This window comes from Hippopotamus amphibius, chromosome 15 (genome assembly GCF_030028045.1).
Source record: "Hippopotamus amphibius kiboko isolate mHipAmp2 chromosome 15, mHipAmp2.hap2, whole genome shotgun sequence".
Taxonomy (NCBI): domain Eukaryota; kingdom Metazoa; phylum Chordata; class Mammalia; order Artiodactyla; family Hippopotamidae; genus Hippopotamus; species Hippopotamus amphibius.
In genome coordinates, this window is record NC_080200.1 from 644,489 (window position 1) to 668,345 (window position 23,857).

General features: G+C 69.2%; 1 protein-coding gene across 10 annotated transcripts in view; it reads right to left on the bottom strand.

Moving 5' to 3' along the window:
• The window catches only part of SBNO2 (strawberry notch homolog 2), a 45,004-nt gene that overhangs the window by 20,196 nt on the left and 951 nt on the right, over positions 1-23,857 (bottom strand). For 2 of the 10 annotated variants that reach the window (XM_057709016.1, XM_057709027.1), the window contains exons 2-5: positions 22,985-23,090; positions 9,705-9,896; positions 5,731-5,804; positions 4,984-5,092 (exon numbers count right to left, since the gene is read on the bottom strand). In XM_057709016.1, the coding sequence (XP_057564999.1) occupies positions 4,984-5,092; positions 5,731-5,804; positions 9,705-9,857 (336 nt within the window). In that variant the 5' untranslated portion in view covers positions 9,858-9,896; positions 22,985-23,090. Of the gene's footprint in view, positions 1-4,983; positions 5,093-5,730; positions 5,805-9,704; positions 9,897-14,703; positions 14,757-14,809; positions 15,169-21,104; positions 21,242-22,984; positions 23,110-23,857 lie in introns of those variants that run through there. The other 8 variants (XM_057709018.1, XM_057709020.1, XM_057709019.1 and 5 more) reach the window with 8 other exon arrangements.

A 23,857-nucleotide genomic window follows, 5' to 3' on the forward strand; every position in this document is an offset into this window, starting at 1 on the left:
GGTGCCTGCGGCCCATGTAGGGCCTCCCTTGGGAACGGGGTCGCTGCGGATGTCGTCCACTAAGATGTGGCCGCACTGGAGCAGGGCGGGCCCTAAGCCGATGGCCAGCGCCCCTACGAGAGGGAGGTCTGGATGTGGACAGGGACGAGGACACGGTGTGAGGACAGAGGCAGAGGTGGGGTGACGCGGCCACAAGCCCGGACGCCTGGGGCTCCAGGAGCTGCGCGAGGCAGGACGGAGCCTCCCCGGCACCTCCGGAGGGGGCACAGCCCCGCCCCGCCGGGACCTCGGCGCGGACCCGGGGCGGGGGGCTTCGGCCAAGGCCCCCCCCCGCCCCCGCCCCGTCACCCAAGCGCTTCCTGTAGGCAGCAGCCCCGGCCGCGCCCACCAGCGCCAGGAAAGGGGAGCCTGCCGGCGGGGCGGGCCGAGGCCTCCGACCCCCCGAACCCCACTCACGGAGCCGTCGATACCGCCCGCCCGCCCCTCTCCCCGCGGGCCGCTGCCGAGAGTCCGCGAAGCACTTTTCCGAGCTGTGACCTCATCCCGCTTCCCAGAAGCCTGGGCCGCCAGACGGAACGTGTGCTGACCGGGTGGACGCAGGGCCCACCGGAGACGCCCACCCCGCCAACTGCGGGAGGGGGTCAGCCCGCGGGACGTGAGGGTCCAGGGGGCCGTGGGAGGAGGGGTCAGGACAGCACCTGCTCCCGGGGGTGCGGGCGGCTGGGCACTGGGGGCAGCAGAGGCGGGCAGGGCGGCCTCCCCTGCGGCCCGGACCCCAGGGAGACGCGGGCGGGGAGAGCCCGCGGCGGGCCTGGGGGGGCAGGGGTGGCGAGAGCCCGCGGCACAGGCCGTGTGGGGGGGGGGTCTAGAAGGCTGAGCACCTCCCACCCCCCCCACACGGCCCCAACGATCCCCCCAGCGAGGCTCCGCCACGTCTGGGACACGCGCTCACATCTACCGACGGGCAAACACGCCCGCTGGGTCCCTGCACACCCGGGGACGTCCCGCAGCCACGCAACGGGGCGACGCCCCGACGCACTGCCGCGTGGACGGGCCCTGAGCACACGCGGCTCGGGGAGAGACGCAGACACGGGAGGACACGCGGGGGGTGACTCCACGGACGGGAAACGTCCAGGACAGGCAGCGCCCCAGGCACGGAGAGCGGGCTCCTGGTTGTCAGGGGCTGGGGAGGGAGGGGGTGACTGCTGACGGGGACGGGGCTTCTTTTCAGGAATGGTCTCGGCTTGGACAGAGGTGACGGCTGCACGACACTGCGAACGCACTACAAGTGCGGGATTGTGTGAAACGCAAATATTTCAATTAAAAAATAAAGTGACACATCCACACCCCCGACACACAGGACACTCTGGGGTGGGAGACCCCAGGCGCGGCCCCTCGAGGGGTAAGGGGTGCAGGGGCCTGACCGGCTCTAGGCCAACCTGAAGGCAGAAGGGGCGCTGGGCAGTGGGGGGGCCGGCGGACGCCGCCCTGCCGGGGGTCAAGGTCAACCCGTCAGCAACAAGACACATCCACGTGCGGCCTTGGGAGACGACGTGACGTGTTTGTGGGCCTCCCGCCAGGGACGCAGACCCCCTCCCGGCGTGAGGCCCCCTACAGACGCTCGGCCGGCTCTCTTCGGGGCCTCAGCGCACCCGCGGGAGCACCCGCGCGTGGTCACCCCGTCGCACCAGGGCTGCTTTCTGCCGTGATGCTGGCCTCGGCCACGTAAGATGCCGTGCGGAGCAGCTGGGGAGGAGCGCCAGGCCTGCCGTTTCCAGGGAACCCCTGCGTACACGTCCCCTCCCACGACGGAAGCCGGGCCCCGGCCCTGGGGGCTCAGGGCTGCCCGGACTGACGGCCAGCGCTGTCCAGAGAGCCAGAGCCGCCTCAGAGCGCGGACCGGACGGGCCTCCCGCCCTCCCCAGGGCAGAGTCCCTCCGGCCGGAGACCCTTCCCAGGCACCTGGGAAGTGGGGACCTCCCGCGGCGGCAGGCTCACCAAAGGGCCTGGCCCGGGCCGGCGTGTGTGCGGCCCCCACGGAACTGCTCCCGGCCCCAAACGGAAGTCGGGCAGAAGCTTTCTCCTCGGCGGCAGCAGGAACCACGCAACCCGTTTCCTTGCTCTGCTCGCTTCGGCTGCCAGGACACCCAGGGCGCAGATGTTGTCACCAGGAGGCGTGTTACGGCCTGCGGGTTTATACCCACTCCCTGCCCCAGCCCAGCCCTGGATCCCCCATTGCAGCTCCTCTCACGTACGAACAGGAGCGAACGCTTCCAGGCTGTGCCGTAGACCTCACACGGGCTTCACCCGGGGAGCAGCTGTAATAAGACTACCCCAAACTTCACGGCTTAAGACAACACGCATTGACTACTTTATGTTTCTAGAGGTCAGGAGTCCAAGATGGGCTGACAGAGCTGGTCCCTCCGGAGGCCCCAGGGGAGCATCGGCTCCCGCCTTTTCCAGCGTCTCGAGGCTCCGCATCCCTGGCTCGCGGCCCCTTCTTCCCTCCTCCCAGCCAGCCGCGCAGCCTCTCCTGTCTCTCTCTGCCTCGGACCCTCCCGCCTCCCTCTTCTAAGGACCCTGGGATGACCCTGGGCCCCCCGGGGAATCTAGGGTCATCCCCGTCTCAGCGGCCTCAACTTAGTCCCAGCTGCAAAGTCTCCTCCGCCCCATGACACGCCCACAGGTCCCGGGACCAGGATCGGACGTCTTCAGGGCTGTCCCCATGCTGGCCACCGTGCGATGCCACTTACTCTGAACCAGGAACAGAGGCGTCTGTGGTGGACCCGCTGGGCCGGGGCTGGGCTGGAAGAGCCTTGAATGCCAGGCTTGCTTTGGACTCCGTGCTGGCTTGGCCCACAGGCCAGGGGTGGGCCAGGGGCCCTGGGGGCAGTGGAGGAGACCGACCAGGGGCCTCGGACCCTCAGCCTGGCTGAACTGTGGTCTCACGTCTGTCTGACCCCATGGTTGGCACTGGGGTGAGATTTCATTTGAAGAAAGTTGCGCTGCTTTAAGGGGAGATCTGGGTCCAAGTGGCCCCAGCAAGGGTGGCTGGAGGGCAGGTGGCCGCAGCCACACTCGGCAAACATCTGTGGGGCAGGTGAGCGACCTCCAGCGCGTGGCCACGGGGGCACGGCCCACCTGCGGCAAGAAGCTGACGCGGCACCCCAGGGGAGTCCTGGCTCGGAAGCCGCGTGGATTCTCGGCAGAGCCAGGGAGGCGGTGGAAGAGGGTGAACGGGGCAGGGGGCGAGGCCCAGGGGCGGCTGCGGCGGCTGCGACAGCCCACAGAGGCCTCTGCTGGCCCTGGACCCGGCACGGCCCAGGCCTCGCCTGCCCAGCAAGGGACACCCCAGCGGGGGAGCAAGTCTGGACGCGGAGTCGAGCCTGGGGCACGGCGGGCAGGAGGCCCATCAGCCACTGGTCCGTGGGTGAGCCCACGCCCCGGGACGAGGGGCTGCGGTGGGCGGGGAGAGGGTCCCGGGGCGCGTGGCCGACGGAGGCTGAACCCCACCAGGGCTTCCCCTCCTGGAGGTCAAGGACCGGCTGCAGGCAAAGAAAACCGCGCGCAGAGGCTGGGATGTCGTGTGCAGGGGCCTCCTGTCCTGCCCCACCGCCCTCACCCTGGGGGACTCGGGGGTCCCCAGGGGCAGGCTCTGCTCCCATAGCCACGAGCCCCAGCCACGTCGCTTCCTGGGCGGCCTCAAAGGGTCACTGACGGGGCACCTCAAACGACAGATGTGTCTGGCCTTCAGGGCACACGTCCACGGCATGGCGTGGCAGGGCTGCACCCCCCAGGCTCCGGGGGTCCCCCTGCTGCCCCAGCACCCAGGCTCCACCTCCCTCACCACACGCCTGCCCCGCGGCTGTGTCTCCACAGGGACCCCCAGCGGGTTCAGGCCCACCCTAACCCGGGACGACCTAGGCTCCGTCTTTACCTAAGCACACCCGCAAAGACCCAACTGCCAAGCAGGGTCTCGTCCTGAGGTCCCAGGAGGGCCTGGATCTGGAGGAAGGCTGGCACCACAGCACACACGCCGCGGCTGGTTCTCTGCCCAGTCCTGCGGCGGCCCTGGTGGGTGTGGGCCGGTCTCCACGGCCCTGGCCTTGGTCCACGTGAGTCCAGGGGTCTGCACAGGCCCGTGTCGGCCGTGGCCTCGCTCGGCCTGTCACCTGGCAGGACCCACGAGCCCCACTTTACGGAAGGAAACCGAGGCTCAGGGGAGCTGAGCGCCTGACACCCCCACCGCTGGCGGGTCCACCTGGACGGTTCCCAAACTGCGCCGAGGCCGCCCAGGCACACAAGCCACTCGGGCGCCGAGATCGCACATGTCAGAGGGAAACCCAGCGCCACTCAGCCCGTCGCCCTCACGTCCCGCCCCGGGTCGGGGTCACCCTGGAGCTGAGGCACCCGCCCCCGTGACATCGCTGGGCTCCTGCCCACACATCCCCCCGCGGCTCCCGGGTTCGGGGGCTGCCGTGCGGGCTGGAGGCGCCGGCACCACCTGCGAACCCCGCGGACAAGGCCGCAAGCGGGAGTCTGCCTGAGTCCTGGGGGGCGCGGCCACGCGGCATCCCCCAGGGGTCGAGGTCACGTGTTCTCCCTTCCTCCCACCTGCGTGGCTCACGTCTGTCAAGCGGCTGTTGTCCTGGGGACACACAGGCTCCCTGTGCTGTCCCGACCCAAGGGGCTCCGCTCGGCCCGGGGGTGCGGGCACGTGGCTCCCGCCAAGGCGCTAGGGCGCCCGGGTGGGGCAAGTGCGGGTCTGGGCGACGCGGTCAGGTGCTCGAGACGCAGCCCCGTGACCCGCACGTGGGCAGGAGCGACGGCACGACGCGGATGGGCCCCCGGCCTCGGTCACGTGACCTCCGACCCGGCGCCCCCACCTGCTGCGGGGAAGCCGCACCGGCCGTCCCCCAGACAAGCCCCATCCCCCGGCGCCGACACCCCCACGTGGCGCGGGGCCCAGCCGAGGTCTCCTACCTGAGGAAAGTCGCTGCTCTTTGGCGGGAAGCTGGGGGTGGTGGCCGTGGGGCCGTAGCTGGTGTCCGCGCAGGGCTGGCCCACGAGGAAGGTGGAGTTCATGAACTGGCTGGAGACGGAGGAGGAAGCGGAGCTGGTGGGCGTGGCCAGGGCTCTGCCCGCCCACCCCACCTGCAGGACAGGTGCGGGGGTCGCCCGCCCACAGGAACAACGCTGGTGCCTCAGAAACTCAGCTCAGGAGGGGCCCACACGCCATGTCCCAGGACACGGTGCCCCAGAAAAACACGGAGGCTCCAGCTCCACGTGCTTCCATGCCCTTTGCATGGGCCATCCTTGGCCTGGTTCCAGGCTGCTCTCCTGGCAAACTTCTATTTACCCTTCAAAACCCCGCTCACCCCACCCTCCATGGGGAGGTTGCCCTCCCAACTCCTTTCACCCCTGAAGTTTCTCACCGCCACCTGATGCCCCCCCCACCGTGGAGCCCTCCCTGGCCCTCGTCCCCACGACCCCTGCCCTTTTCTCTGGAGGGCTCTCGCTAAGGCAGATCACAGCAGGTCAGCCTCGGCTGGCCCCGCGCAGCCAGGGCCGGGCCCACAGCTCCCCTGGACTGAGGCTGAAGCCCCCCGCGCCCCGACCCGACGGACAGCTCCAGTCTTGTTTCGCTCATGACTGCGGGGTAGGGAGGCAACGTGAAGCCCCTGCGGGGGGCGGGCCCCCTGGCAGGACGTGGTGGGGCTGGGCACTTACTGGCTGTCACTGGAGAAGGCTGGGTACGGCGTGGGCGAGAAGCTGCTCCACCAGGGGTAGTGCAGCATGGCGTCCTGCGGGCGACAGAGCAGCGGGCGTCAGGGCAGAGGACAGCAGGGCAGGGGCCCCGGGGCACCGCCCCCCCATGCCGCCCTGGGGCAGCGTCCAGACAGCAGTGAGCCTGCCCACCCGGGGGCGTCCCCGCTGGGTCGCCTGTACCTCGGTTTCCCCACCTGCAGAGCAGAACCCAGCCCGAGGGCTGCGTGAAGAGGGAGGCTCTGGTCAGCGCACAGGTGGGGTGGGGACCGGTCGGGGAGGGGTGGCCTCCACTCCGGACTGGCAGGGCCCCCAGAATCCCGGTAGCGCCTGGGGAGCCCAGACTGGAGGCCCGTGTTCCAGAAAGTGGAGGAGGGGACCCCGCGTAAAGCAAGACGGCGAGAGGCCCTCGTGGGGGCAGAGCCCAGGACGGTCAGCCTGCCAGGCAGCGGGGGGCAGGACTTCTCAGAGGGGCAAGGGGCTGAGGCCGGGTTGAGGGGCTCCACCGGCACCGTGGACGGCCCTGCCCCAGCTTTTCAGAGCTCCCAGGGCTCAAGCCCGTGTGGCCCAAGCGTGAGGCACAGGCCGGGCTTCTGGGCACCCGCTTTAGGAAACACTGGGGCGGCCAGAAGCTGAGCCTGGGGCCCGCATGTGACAGGACCGGCTTGAGGGCGTGGGCCATGGACACCCACACCTCCTGTGGCATCGGGTGCTGGGTCCCCTTCCCTAAACGGGCCGCTGGCCCTATGAGACTCCATGAGGGAGGCCCGCCGGCCGCGGCCACATGCCGGCTGTGCCGGCCCCGCTGCCACAAGGCCTGCCCCTCCGGACTCACTGACCTCGTGCCGGCCCAGGACCAGCCCGGGGGCCACACTGGCCGTCACTGTGCGTGTCCAGCTCAGAGACGCAGCGTGAAGGAGACGCCGTGAGACGGTGTCGACAGGCGGAGGCCCGCCGGCCTCCAGAAAAATGACAGGCCGTCCCGGGAGCGGGCCTGTGCTGTGGGCCCAGAGGGGGCGGCCGGGGGGCAGGACTGAGGGGCCCCTTGCTCACCAACCTGCGCCGCCTGCGCCCAGACTAGGCCTGGGGAGGCCCCCGGGGAGCTTCCAGGTCGGGACTCCCGGGTCCTTGAGGAGCTTGAGGCTGGGGAGGCGGGTGGCGGGGGTCCCCCGTGGCTTTGTCTACCCCACAGCACGACCTCCTCCCCCAGTGTGCGGCTCTGCTGAGGGTGCCGATCAAGGATGTCCAGCCCCGCCCCACAGAGTGGTACAGCACAGCCAGCCAATCAGAACCTTCCTTGGGATGTTCCACTTGCAGCCAGAGTGGGTGGCTCCGCCTTCAGAGGGCAGGCCTGTGGGATCTGATTGGTCCAGAGATGGGCCCCTACCCTGGCTCGCCAATCAGAGCTTGCCTGGAGGCAGAGAGGCTGGCCCTGTCCTGGGGTGAAGCAGGCCCTGGGAGATTAGCCAGGAGCTTCCTAGCCCAGCAGGAAGGTGACACTCCCACCCGGGTGGCAGATAACACAGGGCTGCCAGATAAAGCACAGGAAGTGAAGACAGAATTTCCAATAAATAAAAGACAACTTCTTGTGTAAACACCGTGTACATGCTAACTTAAATTTCACGGGGCTCTGCACTTTTATTTGCTAAATCTGGCTGCCTTAGGGACACTGACAGTCCTGGGGGCGTGTCCCTCCCAGGCAGCCCTGGGGCCGGCTCCACTCCCCGCCACTGCTCCCCCCGGGCGCCTCCTCCAGGACCGGGAGAGACATAAGGAGTGCGGTGCGGCCCGCACGGGCTGCCCGACTGCCAGTCACTCCTGAGCCAGACCCGGTGTGGCCTGAGGGGCGAGCCCCACATTCGGTGGCCCGAGAGGAGCAGGCTCCGTGCACAAGCTGGGCCCGGAGAGCACCGGGGAGCCGGTCCTCCTGGCTCGGACAGCCCGCAGCAGGGCTCAGAGCCAAGGTCGCGCTCCACGCGGCACCTCCCTCACACCAGGGTCCCCATCTCGTTCCAAATACCCCACCCCCAATTCCAGCGCCGGAGCCCCTCTGGGCCCCGTGGTCAGTTCCCGGGTCACCAGCACAGGACGTGGCGGGAGCCCATTCCCCGCGGAGCCCCCCTGTCCTCCGCACACCCACCCCAGCGGGGCTCGCTCTGGCCTAGGAAGTCTATTCCAGAAACACAGCCCCGGGGACTCATCCAGGACGGGGAGGAAAACGCAGCAGCGCTATTTATAGCGGCAGAAAACTGGAGTCGCCCCAAGGGCCCAACAATAGGGAAATAACGAAGCAAACGACGGGGCGCCGAGGAGGAGGAATGCTGAGGTGTTACGAAGCAAGACACGTGTGTGCAGCGAGCCCGGGACACGGGGCGCCGTAGCACCGAGGAAGCAGCGCGCGCTGAGCCGCGGGTGGGATGCACAGGGCGTCCGCGAGCACCAGCGGGGGTACGGGCGGGCGGAGGCTCAGAGGGAGGCGGGGACCCAGGAGGGCAGGGGTGCTGCGGGCACGGCTGGACGGGCACACGAGCTGCCCAGGCCCCAGCCGGAGGCGCTGGCCGTCGGCCAGGGCTCGGGAGCTGCGGGCGGCTCTTCAGCTGTGACCTGCTTTTGCTCCCTGCACGCTGACTGGCAAGGCCCACTCGGTGTGACTCGGTACCGTGCTCTGCCACGCGAGGGTGCCTCGAGGGCACAGCTGGGCACGGAGCGAATCCCGGGGTTGAGCGCGCCTCCCAGCCCCGTCTGAGGCTGCACGCTGGGGTCTGGGGTGCCCCCGACGGCCCTGGGCCCTCGACCCGGAGCTCCGCTCGGCCCTGGAGGCCCAGTGCCCAGCTCCTCGAACCCCGCGCCGGATGCCCACTCTCTCCCCCCGTCCAGCGTGTGCGTCACTGACGCGGCCCAGGCGCTCCCCCCCACCCAGCGCCCACACCCCAGCTGCTCTCCTGGCCCAGCGGCTCAAGCCTCCCCACCCAGAAACCCGGCTTCTTTGCCTCCTGCAGGGAAAGAGCCCGTGCTGCCCCCCAGGCCTGACGCAGAGGCCTCTGCACGCTTCCCCTCGTGAGGCCTCTCGTACCCTCTGTGACAGGAGGAGGCCCGGCCCCCACGGCCGTTTTACCACGCGTGGTACTTTACGGCAGCTGTCAGAGCTCGGACGCGAGCCTTCCCTCAGCAGGTGGAAGCGTAAACCAGCCGTGGTGGGACGCGCAGATGATGGAAAGTTATCTGGTGCTAAAAGGAAATGGACTACAAAGCCAGAAAGGCTCGGAGGAGACGTCGATGCACATCACTAAGTGGAAGAAGACCGTCTGAAGAGGCTACACGCTGTGATTCCAACCCTGGGACATTCTGGAAAAGGCAGGGCTCTGGAGACGGAGAAGGACCGGTGGTGCGGGGATTGGAGGGCTGGACAGGCAGGGCCCACGGGGGGTTCAGGGCAGTGAAACCACGCTGTGTGACGCTGTGATGGTGCCTACGGGGCACCCGGCATCCGTCACAACCCAGAGAACAGCCAACGCCAAGAGGGAGCCGCACGTCACCGTGGCCCTTGGCGACGGTGCCGGCTCAGCACCGGCCCTGGCGGGAGGCGGCACGCCCGTTCACGTGCGATGTCAACAGCGGGAACGTGCGGAGGGGGTGGCGCACGGGAACCTTCCGCGCCGTTTTCCTGTAAACCTAGACGTGCTTAAGGGATAAACTCTCATGAACGAAGAAGAAAGCAGCGCTGAAGCAGAGTGGACGAGAGCTACTGGCCCCCGCGGTCCCATCCTCCACGGCCTGCAGCTGAGGGCGGCCAGCCGGGCCGCGCGTCCCGAGGCCCAGGCAGAACCCTCGTGGCTCACGTGTGGGGGACTCAGGGGCGACGGGAGCCCCCGGAGAGTCCGCCCTGCAAACCCGGGGGCTCGGGGGGGGGGGGAGACCACCCCGGGGGCAGGGCTCACCTGGACGCCGGGCCCGCACAGCGGGGTCTGCAGGGGCGGCGGGCTGTACAGGACGCTGCCCGCTGGCGGGCGCTCGTGCGGAGGGAGCTGCCCGTCCATGGCGGGCCCCACTGCCAGCATCGGGGGGCTCCACGAGCCGGGCCGCAGGGGCATCTATCTGGGCTTCTTGCTCCGTGGGGGCGGCATCACGACCTGGGCAGAGACACACACGTCCCACGCTTGCCTGCCGAGCCCCGGTGGGGGAGGGCGCCCTCCGGGGACAGGGCGCCGCGGGCCGAGGGGCAGCGGGGCCCCCGGGGGACCCCACGGACGTCCCCCCCAACCCGTCCGACCGCCCCGGCCACGCAGGGGGCGCGCGGAGGCTCCCCGCTCTGCGGTGCCGCCTGGGCGGCCCTCCTGCTGCCCGGCCACCCCTCCTGGGCACCCGGGCCAGCGCCTCCAGGGTGAGGGCAGCCCCTTCCGGGGGACAGGGCCCCGCCGCACTCCACCGTTGCCCTCAGGCCCCTGAACAACGTGCTCCGGGGGGCTGCTCCCGCCCCCCGGCAAGAGCCACGGGGCGCGTCCCCGGCCGGTGAGCAGAGGGGAGGCGTCTGGCAGAGAGGGGGCCCAGCCCCGGGCGGCTCCGAGCTGGGGGGCCTGCCAGGGCCACGGAGCCCCACCCCCTGCCCCCGGGTCAGGCTTGCCAAGGGTCCCTGGGGGGCGGGGGCCACGCTGAGGGCGGAAGAGGCCCGAGACCGGGGTCGGGCTAAGGTCACACAGGGTCCCCGCCGGGCAGGAGCTCAGACGCCCAGCCGGCCGCGCGCGATCCCCCCCGCTCCCCCCCGCCCGCGGCCCGGGACCGAGGTCCCCCAGGCCCCCTGCCCCGCCGCGGGCCGCGGGGACCCCAGGCTGGCCCAGCGCCCCTCGGGCGGCGGCCCCGAGACACCAATCACCCGAGGAGGCAGGAAGGGGAGGCGGCCGCCACTCCCGGCCAAGCCCCGAGTGAAGAAATCCTCAGGACTTCCAGTAACCAGCGCCGCACGCGGGCAGCTTGTGCAATCCCGTGGGGGCGGGGAGGGCCGGCCGCCCGCCCGTGCGCGCCTGTGCCCGCGGCCCCCGAGAGCGAGGGGCCCGGGGGGCCGGGCCGCAGCCCGCGGCCGGCTGCGGCCCCGCGGGAAGGCCGTGGGGGCCGCGCCGCCCCGCGCCGCCCGGGCCCTGGGCTGGCAGGACGCCAGCGCCCCGGCTCCCGGCTGCCCGCAGGCCGCACCCGGCGGGACGGGGAGGGACGCCCGGCTGCCCGGGGACCGCGGTCTCAGCTGGGGGACGGTCGAACCCCACTCCGCGTCCACGGGTGGGAGAACCCCCGACGACCCGATGGGGGCGCCTGAGGCCCCCGGAGCCCCGCCGTGCCTGTCGGGAGGACCGGCTGCTCGGGTCGGGCAGGAGGCTCGCGCGGCGGAGCCCAGGACGCACGAGGGACGGCGGCCTCCGCGGGGGCCCCGGAAGCGCCTCGATTCCAGGGACCCCCCCCCCCGACGGGTCCACCTGGGACAGAAGGCCGGACGGCGCGCTGTGCCCCTGGGCCCCGGTCCACAGCACCCGCAGGGGACGCGCCCCCCCCACCCGAGACCCCCTACCCCATCGACACCCCTGCAGCCTCACCGCCGAGCGCGGCCGGCCCGTCCCGCGCGCGGGCGCTTCCCGGCCCTGCGCCCCAGGGGCCGCGGCCGCTGTCCCACCCAGAGCCCCCAGCCAGACGGCACGGGAGGGGACCCTCAGCCCCCTCGGGGTGCTCCGTGCCCGAGGGACGCCCAGCGGCGGCAGGCCAGGCCCGCGGGGCCCCCGTGGCCCCGGGTTTGAGTGGCAGCCCCCACAGGCTCGCGCCCCACGCCGTCCCCCGCCGTCCGGGGCACGACCTTCCTCCAGAGACAGAGGTCTGTTCCCACGGGGAGGCCCCGGCTCGGGGGGCGGGGGGCACGCCTGGGGGGGCCTGTAGGCCTGTCCTCTCAAGGACACCGGGGGGCAATGCCTGGGGACCCCGGGAGGTTTCTCTGACCAAGCAGGGCGTTCAGACCTGGGCCTGGAGGGGCTGCGGGGAGGGCGGCGACGCGGCTGCGCGTCAAGGTGGCCGCCTGGACGGGGCGGAGGGGACGCGGCCAGCGGGCGGCCGTGAACGCGGGGCCCCGCGGGGGTCCGTGGCTCCTCACACGGCTCCACAGTCACCCCAGAGCGGCAACGCTGCTCCCGGGCCGAGGGCACGGAGCACGTGCCCACACAGAGACCGGAACACGCGTGTGTTCACACGCCTGGCAAAGGGTGGCCACAGCCCGCGTGTCCATCGGCGGACAGCGGGTAAACACACGCAGTCCCTCCACCCACGGGAACGTCCCTCAGCCAGAGGGGTGAGGCCCGGACGCGCGCTCCCGCGTGGACGGACCCGGAGGACACGAGGCTCAGGCAGAGACGCAGACACGGGAGGACACGCAGGGGGTGACTCCACGGACGGGAAACGTCCGGAACAGACAGGTCCACGCCGAGCAGCTGTCAGGGCCCGGGGGGGCCGACACGGTGCCCGTGCCCCCAGGGCCACCCCTACGGCGTCCCCGTCCTCCGATGCCCAGGCCCAGGGTCTCCCAGCCCCCACCTCCACAGGCTCAGCTTCCTGCCCGCCCCCAACGCTGGCACCTGGCCCCGGCGCAGCCCCCACACACGGCTCCTGCACACCCTCACCTGCCCGCCTCTGCGGGGCAGCCCGCCCGCCCGCCCCACCCGGCCCCGGGCTCAGGACCCCGTCCAGCCCTGGGGCTTCAGAGGGCGACCTCGCCACGGCCCCGAGGCGCTTCCAGCTGCCGGGGCCCCACCCCCCGGGGGGGGGCCTCGGGGCGGAGGCCGGGTCCGACCGCGGGTTCAGACGTGAGCCCCACAACACGTGCCGCGTGGGCGCCCACAAGGTGCTCGCGGGGAGGGGCCCGCACGTCACCGGGCTTTGAGTGGCAGGATTTCCTTTTGAGATCAGGTTTCAAATGAGTCATTATAGAACAAAAAGATCAAGGAACTGGTGGCCGAGACCTGAGGGGGGCGGGGGCGGGGACGTGGGAAGGGGCAAGCCCTGGGACAGCCTGACCCCGGGGTGACTGCGGCCCGGAGAGCCTCCTCCGCGCCTAGATGGAGGTGCCCAGCCGAGGCGGGCTGTGCTGGCTGGAGGGACGGAGGGGCAGGGTCGCTCGGGCGAGGGGACTGAGCCCTATCCTGGGGGCGCTGGCCACGCACTGAGGTTCTGCCCGGGCTGGCTGGCACAGCGGGGCTCTGTCAGGACCCCAGGGGACACGTGCCCCTGGACAGTCACCTCCATGGGGGGGCCGAAAAGGGGGGGAGCGCAGCAGGGTCCCAAGGGAAGCCTCAGGGGCCCTCCTCACCCACCGAGTGGGCCAGGAACACGGGTGCGACGCAAAGGGTACAGGGCCAGCTGGTGAGCGATGGGGGTACAGGGACCTGGCAGGGAGGGCCCGGGGTGCAGGGGGACGTGGCAGGACAGAGACGGCGTGGTGGAGAGACTGCTGTCCCTCACGTCCACGTGCACCGGGCACCTGGGCACGGGTCATCGTTTAGAAATCAGATCTTCACAGACGAGATCAGGTAAGGTGCAGTGGGATCGTACTGCAGTAGGGCGGCCCTAGTGCAAAGACTGGGTCTCTGTGAGAGGGAAACCCGGACACAGAGACACAGGCAGAGGCCACGCGAAGATGCAGGCAGAGGCTGGGCTGAGGCAGCCACGGGCCCAGGACGCCCGGGCCCCCAGGAGCTGGAAGGGCAGGAAGGACCCTCCCCGGAGCCTCTGGATCTCCGACGGCTGGCCTCCAGACCCGGGAGAGGATCCATCTCTGTGGTTCAGGCCGCCCAGCGCGTGGGCATCCGTCACGGCCGCCCCCGGGCGCTCGGACAGGAGGGGGAGGCACACCGCCGCAGGAGCCCCCCTGACGCGGGGCTCGCGCACCTGCAGCCCCGGAGCCGGGCGCACCGCTGAGCAGAGCAAGGCTGGCACCAGGCGTGCAACCTGGGACGCCAGAGACGGCGAGGGCCCAGTCCCTGGGCGCGTGGCCGGCGGGAGGCATGGCACAAGAAGGACGGGGGCCTGCGTAGAAGGGCAGGGCTCCGCCTTCCAGTGCTGCCGTCAGTGGGGGGACAGGACCCGCGGGACCCCGGCCCCCACGCTCACCGCCACAGGCGTCTGAAGTGACACGTCGCCTCTTGCAAAACCTCCCGCCCGGCCTGCTGGGACGCGAACCACCCCCTCCCCCGGCGTGGGGCCACGGCATCGGAGCCGGGGCCTGCTCAGCGGCCGCCTCGGCCCCCGCCTGGCACAGCCAACCCCAGGACGGACGGAAGAGGCCCTGGTCGGACGGCAGCCGCACAGCCGGTCATCCCACCTGCCCCGAGAGCGACCGCAGCAGAGCCAGGCCACGCGGTGGCCGGCCACGGGGCACACGCAGGGTGACCCTGGATGCCAGCCCAGGGATGGCGCCCCTCCCCTGGGAGCCACCCCGGGGGCAGGCATGTGCGCCCGAGGACAGGCCCCGGCCGGCAAAGCAGGCGGCGGGCGTCAGGGCGGCCCCCCCCTCACTCCCCCGCGCACCTCGGACGGGCCAGCGGCCAGAAGACACTGCACCCGGGGACGCAGCAAGGACCCCAGACCCGGGCGACCAAGCAATACCTGCTGAGATGAATGTTTATGCAGAAAAGGAACCCCTCGGACGGAGTCCCAGAGGCACCGATTCGGGGTCCCAGGCGCTGGCTGTGTCCTCGCCCACAGACCCGTCCACGTGTGGGCACAGAATAGCCGGCCCGGGATGCTTTACTGGCCCACGGCGGGGCCGGTGCCGCTCACGGCAGCTCACACACCCGAGCGGCCAACCTGAATCTACAAGGACCTGTCAGAGTCTCGCAGCCCTTGGCGGGCCGGTCAGAGCCCCCGCCAGCCCTGAGGTGCACAGCTTGGAGACAGATGGCCCCTCGTACCCACCTGAGGGTCCAGTGGGGGAGCTTCCTCAGTCACAGACAGGGACACTGAGCCTGGGTCTCGGGGCCCCGATCCCTGGTCCCCACTCGCAGGTGTGGTCCAGCCTTACCAGGGGAGAGTCCACGGGATGGAGCTCCAGCTGCAGTGTCTGTTGGCCCACCTTCGCGCTGGCAGACCTTCCAACCTGTGCCCACGTGGACAGGTGTGGAGTAGCCGCACACGGCGGCAGGGCATCTTCACGCAGGTTTCCTCCTCTGGGAAGTGCCTGCTCAGGGCTTGTGCTTATCTGTGGTCTTTAAAAGGCTTTAGATACACTGAGCTTGTGATCTCCTCTGACCCCCAGATCTTCTTCGGAGTGGACGTTAAGCCAAATCTGTAAGCAGGCCTGACTTCCTAGTCCTTTGACACTGATGTGCTCCAGCCTGTCCAGGGTCTGTGGGGAGCAGGGTCTGTCCCTCCTGGTGCTTCCTGCGTGATGACAGGAGTGTCTCAGGCCAGCCGGCACGCCAGGTCTCCACCCAGCTCCTCAGAGAGCCTGGAGGAAGACAGTGGCTGGTGCTGCCCACGGCCGGGTTGCACGCGTCCCAGGTGAGTGGTCAGACCAGTCAGCACCCTCCTTGGGCTCCTGAGGCGCAGTCTCGTGCCAAGAACATTGTAAGAGACCTTTGCCCAAGCCAAAGGGCACCCGCTGTGCCGAGGGACAGAGGTGCGGGCGCTGGGAAGAGGGCACGTGCCCCCAGGTCACGGCAGCGGGAGCCCCAAGACCCAGCGACGGAGCCTGCCTCTGCTTCTCCTGTGGAGATGAGTCACCGCGGACTCGGAACCTGTCCCAGGCCCACAGGTCAGAAGTCCAGGCGAGCCTGGCGGCCCTCAGCTCTGGGTGTCCCGAGGCCCAGCTCGGTGAGACAGGCCGGCAGGGCCGGGGCTGTGGCCCAGCTTCAGCAGCAGCGCACGGAGACCCCTTGAGCTCCAACTCTCAGTCCCCTTCAGCCTCCGAGAACGTCCTCTGCTTATAAGGACCCTGTGATGACCCTGGGCCCCCCAGGGAACCCAGGGTGGTCCCCATCTCAGGGGCCCTAATTTAATCCCACCTGCAAAGTCCCTCTGCACGTGAGGGGACGCGTCGGCAGGTCCCGGGACCGGGCCGGGGCATCTCTGGGCCCGTTGCTGAGCCGACCCCAGGACCCAGCTAGGCACAGCCCGTGAGCGGACAGGCGGGCCGCAGGACTGGCCCAAGCCTGTGCACGGTGACACCCACAGGTGCCCGGAGGCGCTGAAGCCCCTGTGCCCCCACTCGCGCCCGGGGGGCGCTGCGGGGCTGGTGGGGGGCCGCCTCCACGCGGGAACGCGGCCGGGGCTTCCAGAGGGGCTGCTTCTGCAGGGGGCGTGGCAGGTCTGGGTTTGCAGGCGGCAGCCCAGCCAGGTTTCTCAGAGCTGCCATCCAGCTGTGTCCCAGCGCGGGGCGCCTTCCTGCAGGCGCCCACGGTGCCCGGGCCCGGGGCAGAGCTGCCGGGCCCTCCTGTTACAGCCCAGCCCCCTCCCACCCCCAGGCCGTCCCGACGGCCCCCGTGCCCACCTGGGGGCTCGCCCACCCCAGCCCCGCCCCCAAGACAGCGGGCTGGGCTCCCGGAGGGTCTGAATCTCATAAACCTGCCCCCGATGCTCCGGCCAGCTGACACACCCCAGGCAACTTCAGGAAGGGCCCACGCCCTGCGGCACCCCGGCCGGGGGTGGGGGGCGGGGAGGGCTCCCACGCCCCCGCGCTGCAGCTTCCAGGGGCCGAGCCCAAGCCGTGCGGGAGGACGTAGCACACAGTCTGGGCGGCCCTGATCGCGGCCCCTGCTGAGTTCCGAGGACCCCCCCCCCCCTCGCCGCATCGCTCAGGCTCACCCCGCCCCCCCCCCCACGGTCCCTACGCAGCTCCCGGGCCCACCTTTCCTCACTCTACCTCCCGAGCTGGGGCCCCCCGCTCCTGGCGCCTCGGGGCCACCTCTGAGCGGGACTCTCACCCCATCCCGGGACTCTCACCCCATCCCGTCTGGTCCCCGCGGTCGGTGAGTCACGGGTACACGGGCTCCCTCCCCTCCCCCTGCTCCGTCAGCTTCCTGTGGCGGCCTCTGACCCCGGGGCTGCTGCTCCCGCCTGGAGTCCCGGGAGATGCCAGGCGCCGGCCTTCCGGAACGTGGCCTGGCTCCCGCGCCAGCTGTGGGCCTGGCAGCCGGGCCAGCAAGGCCTCTTTCGGTTTCACTTGGGGACGCGCTCCACTGGGGACAGAGGCCAACCCGGAGGCACCTGCCGGGAGGGAGAGGGCGCAGCCCCGCGGCGAGACCCGCAGCGCAGGCCCAGCACACAGCAGGGCCGTGTTCAACGCCTTCCCGGTGGCGTCCGCGGCTGTGTGGTGGATGCCCTTCCTGTCCCGCGGGCAGCATGGGGGGAGGGGACCGCTGCAGGAGGAGGAGCCACCGTAACGGGAGGATGTCCCGGCCAAGCGGGGGGGACCTCCAGGAGAGCCAGGGCACTGCCAGCCCGGCCTGCCAGCTCCCACGGGGGCCGGGCTCCAGGGAGGGGCTCCCAGGCCGCCCACCCCCGGGGCCTCCCGCTGCCCGCACGCGGCCCAGGCACCCCTGCAGCAGGAGCCCGCATCCCCTCGAGACCACTTCCTGCCAGCGGCAGTCAGGGCACAGCTGAGACGTGGGGGGCTCCCAGGGGAGCCTGGTTCGCCCTCCATGCGAAGGGGAGACAGTACCTCTCCTGCCCTCTTTGTGGGGCCAGGAGAGAGACGGCCACGCGCGGGGCGGGTGGGGGGGCAGCCGACGCCCGCTCACCCCAGGCCACGGCACGGCTCACCTGAGCGCCCTGGCCAAGCCCTACCGTCTCTTCTTTTCAAACACTTCTTTGTTTCACGGAGACGCAATTCACATGCCACACGCCTCACCCGTTTAAAGTGAACAATTCCGTGGCCTTTCATGCATCACCAACTTGTGCAACCACCACCTCCATCTAATTCCAGAACACTCCATCACCCCAAGAAGAAACCTCACTCCCATCCGCAGTCACCCCCCCCCAGCCCCTGACAACCAGGAGCCCCCTCTCCGTGCCTGTGGAGCTGCCTGTCCTGGACGTTCCCCATCCGTGGAGTCACCCCCTGCGTGTCCTCCTGTGTCTGCGCCTCTCCGCCAGCATCCTGTCCTCGGCGTGTGTTTGTCCAGGCAGCGGCGCACACAGGACCGAGCTCTGCACCCCGCCCCGAGGTCGCCCTCACCTGGGTCACCTGCCTGAGGACAGGGCGGCCCCAGCTTCCAGGGAGGGGGGCGGGCGGCTGGCACCATCGCAGGGAGATGCAGGAAGTCTGCCTTCCGTCCCAGCCCCGCGCGGGTCACGCGTGTGGCACTGACCTGCCCGCAGCGGCAGAGAGCGCAGTCCAGAGAGGGGACAGGGGGTGCGATCAGGGAAGGGGGGGCCCGCGGACACCAGGCCGCATCCGGGCCGCGCACATGGGGAGACGGCACACAAGCAGGGCCGGCCAGGCCTGGACCGGGCCTCAGCGACCTCGCTCTCGGCTACTCCGGGCGGCCTGCTGCACCCGGCCCTCCCCGCGTCCGACCACATGGCCCTTCGCTGCGGAAACGGGGCTGGAGACGCTCCAGGCCTGCCCACTGCCGGAGCGCACGTACGCAACACACACACACGTGCAATGCACACACGCAAGACACACACACACACACACACACACACACACACACGCAGGGGCCCACGTGCGCTCTCACATGTATGCGCACGCAGCACTCACACACGACGCAGGGACGCTCGGGCATGTACGCGCGCGCACAGGCAGACACACGCACCCCCAGAGGAGTGCTGACACCCCGCGGGCCCGTCTCCCCACTCTGTCAGCCTCCAGGCGTCTCCAGCCTCCACTTTTCGATGACGTGACCCCCACACAGGGAACAAGCAGATCCCCGCCCCCGCCCGCGGCGGTGAAAGCTTCGTGGGGCGGAGGCCGTCCTGGGAGGGAGGCAGCCTCTGGGGACTGGACACAGTCGCCTCTTTATTCCCGGCCCGGCTCGCTCACGCGGCCAGAGCCCTGTGCTAGGTCAGCGTTTCCGGCCCGGCCCCTGCTGGACGGCTGTCTGAGACGTCACTAGAACCGAACTGGGCCAGCTGGGCTGGTCAGGCTCCCGGGGGGGGGGGGGGGCCAGGCCTGCGGGCCGAGAGGGTCCAGCCTCCCTTCCCAGCCCCCTCCAGGTCAGGGTGGTCAGGCAGCTGGAGCGCGCGGGCCCTGGGCTGCACACCTGAGGCCCACCCGCCTCGACTTCAAAGCCAACTGCCCCTCTGCGCTCGGCCTCAGGGCTCCCCTGGAAATCAGGCCCCTCGTCCGGGCCCCAGGCCTCCCCCCACCCCCGCCAAAGCGTAGACATCTCCCCCAGTGCAAGTACACACACACACACACACACACACACACACACACACACACACACACACACACACACACACACACACACACACACACACACACACACACACACACACACACACACACACACACACACACGGGTCCGGCTCCAGGCAGGTGGGAGCAGACGTCTGCTCAGAGGCGCAGCGTTAAACAAAGCGCCCTCTCGCCCTCCAAACTCCCAGAGCCTCCACAGTGGCCATCCCTGGGGATGGCGTCTCACACGTGCCAGGCTCCCCAGGGTCCATCAGGCGCCTGCCTGCATCTCCCCAGCCATGGGGTGTCCTGGGACCACCCTTCCCCAGCCCACCCACCTGGGGCCCAAGCAGACAGCCCTGAGCTGCCATGACCCATCTCTGGGGCCTCCCCTGGGAAAATCCAGGGCACTTGGAAGAAAAAGTGTAGCTGAGCTGGGCTGGCTTCTCCAGGCCACCCGACAGCCCCAGCTCAGCCTCAGGGACAGGGCCTGCGGGCAGTCCTCAGCTCACAAGGGTCCCTGCGGCCGGGCACGCAGGGCCGAGGGCGGAGACGTGACATGCAGGGCTGGGTCCAGCCCTGGTCGTCCAGCCTGGAAGAAGGGCAGGCCTCACTTCTACTGACTTGTCTGGAGTCTCACATCTCTGACAGGTGGCCTTTCTTCCCTCTGGGCCCTGCGGCCCCCAGGGCACAGCCCCGGTTTCCCTGAACCTTCCCTAGGGGGACAGACCCACCACACTGGGCTCGGGGGACCTGGCCCGGCAGCAGGTAGGAGTCCACCTAAAGTCCTTCCGACACCAGCCCCCTCCCCACACATGGAACAGTCAGCACACCCCAACGGCCAGCAAGCTTCACCCTGGCCGCTTCCAGGCCTGCCCTGGGTGCAAATAGATGGCACCAAACCCGGCCGGGCCAGGCGGTGGACAGGCAGAAAGGACGTTCAGGGCAGGCGGGACCGAGGCGCATTCCGGGAAGCAGAGCCGCGGCGGGGAGGAGAGGGGGGAGGTGGCAGACACACTTCACACGCTGAGTTCTTTTCCCCTTTCCAGGACGTTAACACGATGCGAGGAGACAGACCTGCCTGGCTGTCCACGCCTCTGCTCCCCCACCCCAGCCCCTCGCGGCCAGGGCTCCGGGCGCTGGGAAGGGGCCTCACCTGCCCTGCACACCCACCCAGGCTGCTCCTGCAGCCACTCCAGCCTTCGGCAGCCCACCACCTCCCCAGCCCGATTCCAGCACCAGCCGGGGGAGACACTCCCACCCGACCTGCTCTGCCTGGGCAGCTAATACCAGCAAGGCCCCCAGCCCGAAGCCACGGGATCCCCTGTTAACACAGGGAACAGCGGCCCCAGGGCGGAGAAGCCAGGACAGGAGGAGCCCTGGGAGAGGGGACACTGAGGAGGAAGGGCAGGGATCTGCAAGGCGCCTGAGGTCAGGGGGCGCCCGGAAAGGAAGGGGCTGAGGTCACGGAGCTGGAGAGTCACAGGAAGAGAGGGGCCAGGGAATGACGGAGAAGCAGTCAGGAGGGGGTCCCCAAGTGCAGGAGCGTCAGAGAAGTGCGGGGTCAAGGGTCACCAAGTAAAGTCCGGGGACCACCGAGGAGCGCGGGCTGGGGGGTCGCCAGGAAGGGTCAGGGAATCACCGAGCAGGGCGAAAGGAAAAGGCGGGGGAGTCGCCGTGGTTCGGGGTTCACGCCAAGGCGGGGGTCGGCCGGGGGTCACGGAGCAGCGCGAGGTCGGGGGTCGCCGGCGAGGTCGGGGGTCGCCGAGGAGGCCGGGGTGAGAGTTCACGGCGGAGGCCGGGGACACACCGCCGCACGCCCCCCGCCCGCGGCCCCGGAACCCCGGAACCCCGAAAGCCCCGGGCCGGGGCGCGGGCGGCCGCGGCGTGTCAGGGCCCGCGCGGGCCGGGGAGCGCGGCTCGGCCGGGCGGCGGCGGCGGCGGCGGGCCAGGGGTGGGGCCGGGCGCGCCTCACCTCGGACCCGGGTCCGGCCGGGCGCGGAGCCCGCGGCGCCTCCGTTTCTCCGAGCTTCGCGGCGGCCGCGCTCACTTCCGGGTTTCGGGCGCCATCTTGGGGGCCCCGCGCACTTCCGGTCACGCCGTGGGGGCGGGGCCTCTGTGGGCGGGGCCGTGGGCGGGGCCGTCTCTCGGAGGCCCCGGCGGCGCTCCTGCCTGCGGGCGGGGCTCGGCCTCCGGGAGCGCTGGGCTCCAGGCCCGGCCCGCGCGCTGCCGGCCGAGCCCGCGCGCCTCAGTTTCCTCCCCTGCAGCGTGAGGAGCCGCTCCCACCCGCAGGCCTCTGCGCGGCTGTGCCCTCCCCGGGTGCGCTCCGACCCTGACCTTTCAGCCTTTGCGCTTCTCGTACAGCCCAGATCTTCGCCCCGCAACCCTCTGAAAGGGCCCTGGGTCCCGCAGTCGCGCGCCCCACCCCCCCTTCTTGCCTCCCCATCAATGGTAGTTTGCTCGTTAACCTGTCTCCACCCCCGAACAAGAGCCCTGGGACCACCCCCACCCCTGGCAGGGGGCCTGGCACGTGGGGGGGGGGCCCACCGGGAGAAAAGGCAGCCTCCCCTCAGGCAGGGCCATGAGAGCTGGGTGGCTCTGGTGCTGGTTCCCTCCAGGGTGGGGCTTCCAGGGACCTGATGCACACGACGCCGGGATCTGCTTCCCCACCGGCAACAGGGTGGCACCGACAAGCCGTGTTCCTGCCACCGGAGCCCACTGGACCCACCACGGGGTGGGCCTGGTGGTCCAGGCAGGGCTGGTGCAGGAGGCACCCCTCTCCCCCTGCCACCATCTCCCTAGACCCACCTCACCACCAGCCAGGGACCTCCTGTACCCGCTCCAACCCCTCGCGCTCAGCGATCGCCTCTCCTCTTGCCTGTCTATTCAGTGAACTCTTCTGGATGCTGTTGTGTGCCTGGCCTTGAGCTGGACAGATCCGGGGTCCCAGAGAGGACGCATCCCTGCCCTCAGGAAACCCCCAGGAGGGGAAACAGAGTCAAGACCAGACACTCCCATCTGCAAGATCAGGCCTAGGGCCCAGGGAGGAGTAAGGTCTCTGCCTAGGGCATCCTGGAGAGCAGGGTTGGGGGAGATGTTGTAGCTGGCGCTTTGAAGTTCAAGTAGGAGTTTGCCAGATAGCTGAACTTAGGAAGGGCAGACTAAAAAGCTGTTCAAAGACCTGATCTGTTTAAAATCTGTTTGCACTAAAAATTCAGGCCAAGGACCCCCATACCCAAACCCACAAGGACAAGGGAGCAGGTGGGGACGCTGAGACCCAGAGAGAAGTGATTTATCCAGAGTGAGCTTCACTTAGGCATGCTTACTTTTTGGCAGTTGGGGTGTAACCTTGACTTTGGAACTTTTTTCTTTCTTTCTTTCTTTTTTGGCCACACTGCGTGGCAGGTGGGATCTTGGCATGCGGGATTTTGGTTTCCCGACCAGGGATCAAACCCATGCTCCCTGCAGGGGAGGTGCAGAGTCTTAACCACTGGACTGTCAGGGAAGTCCCTGGAACTATTTTTTGTAGCTAATGAGAAGACATCAAATTGAGTAACAGACACTTAAGCTTTGAAAGGTGAGTAAGCCGATTTGCGGAGAGAGTGTCCAGTGGCGTCTTCCCGTTTCCACTCACACGGGGCCAACCACACAACTCGCGGGGCCGGTAAAACATGAAAACGCAGGGCCCCTTGTTCAAAAAGCATTAAGAACTTCAAGACGGGACTGCAGGTCATTAAACTCAGCACATCCCCCACCCCCGCCCTGAGCGCCAGGCCTGGGCAAGGTCCCAAGTCACACGCCCACAAAACCATCCCTGTTCCCACCGCAGCCCTCTGGGGTCAGGACCCGTATTACCTGCATGTTGCTGGTGGGGAAACCGAGGCACAGAACAGTTCCGCAGCTGGCCCGAGTCAGGGAGCGAGCCCAGGGGAGGCGTGGACTCGACTTCCACCACGTTCACCTCGGGAAAGCACGAGGTCCCTGTGGGTAACTCTGCCTGAAATGGGGGCAGTTTGCCCAGGCCGGGGTGGGTCCAGCCATCTCAGCATGGAGGAAACTACTAAGTCTGGGGATGCCTAGGGAATTAGTCAGATTTGGGGATTTCCAGGGAATCGCAAGAGGCGGCCTGGGAGAGCAGAAGGGATACAGCTCTGGACAGCTGGAGGCCTGGTCCTGGGTGCTGTGTGACCTCTGGCAAGTGACTCAACCTCTCTGTGCCTCCGTTTCCCACGGATAATAGCAGCTATCTCCAAGGCTGTTCAGGCAGCTAAATGAACAGTGCCTAGTATTAAGCCATTATGAATACTTCCAGGTGAACATCTAGATCATGGGGTCACCTAAGTAAACAGTCAATGGTCAGAAATGCCTAAGGCCCCTCGTCCTGTGGGGACAGGGCTCATGGAAGGCCACAGGTCTGTCTGGCGAAGCTATATTTAAAGTCAAAGAGCCTCCCCTTCAAGTCCTCCCCTGCCCCCGCCCCATGCAAGTGCCCCCTAACTGTCTCCCAGGAGCTTTGACCAGGCTCGAGGAAGTAGTGCCAGATAAAATGCAGGGCACCCAGTTAAATGTGAATTTCAGGTGCACAAAGAATAATTTTTTAGGGCAAGTATATTCCAGGCAATATTTGGGATATACTTATGCTGAAGAAGTAGCCTCCACGTATCTGGAATGCACATCTACCAGGTTTGAGAGTCCTGTATTTTTATGGGTGAAACTAAGGGACCTGAC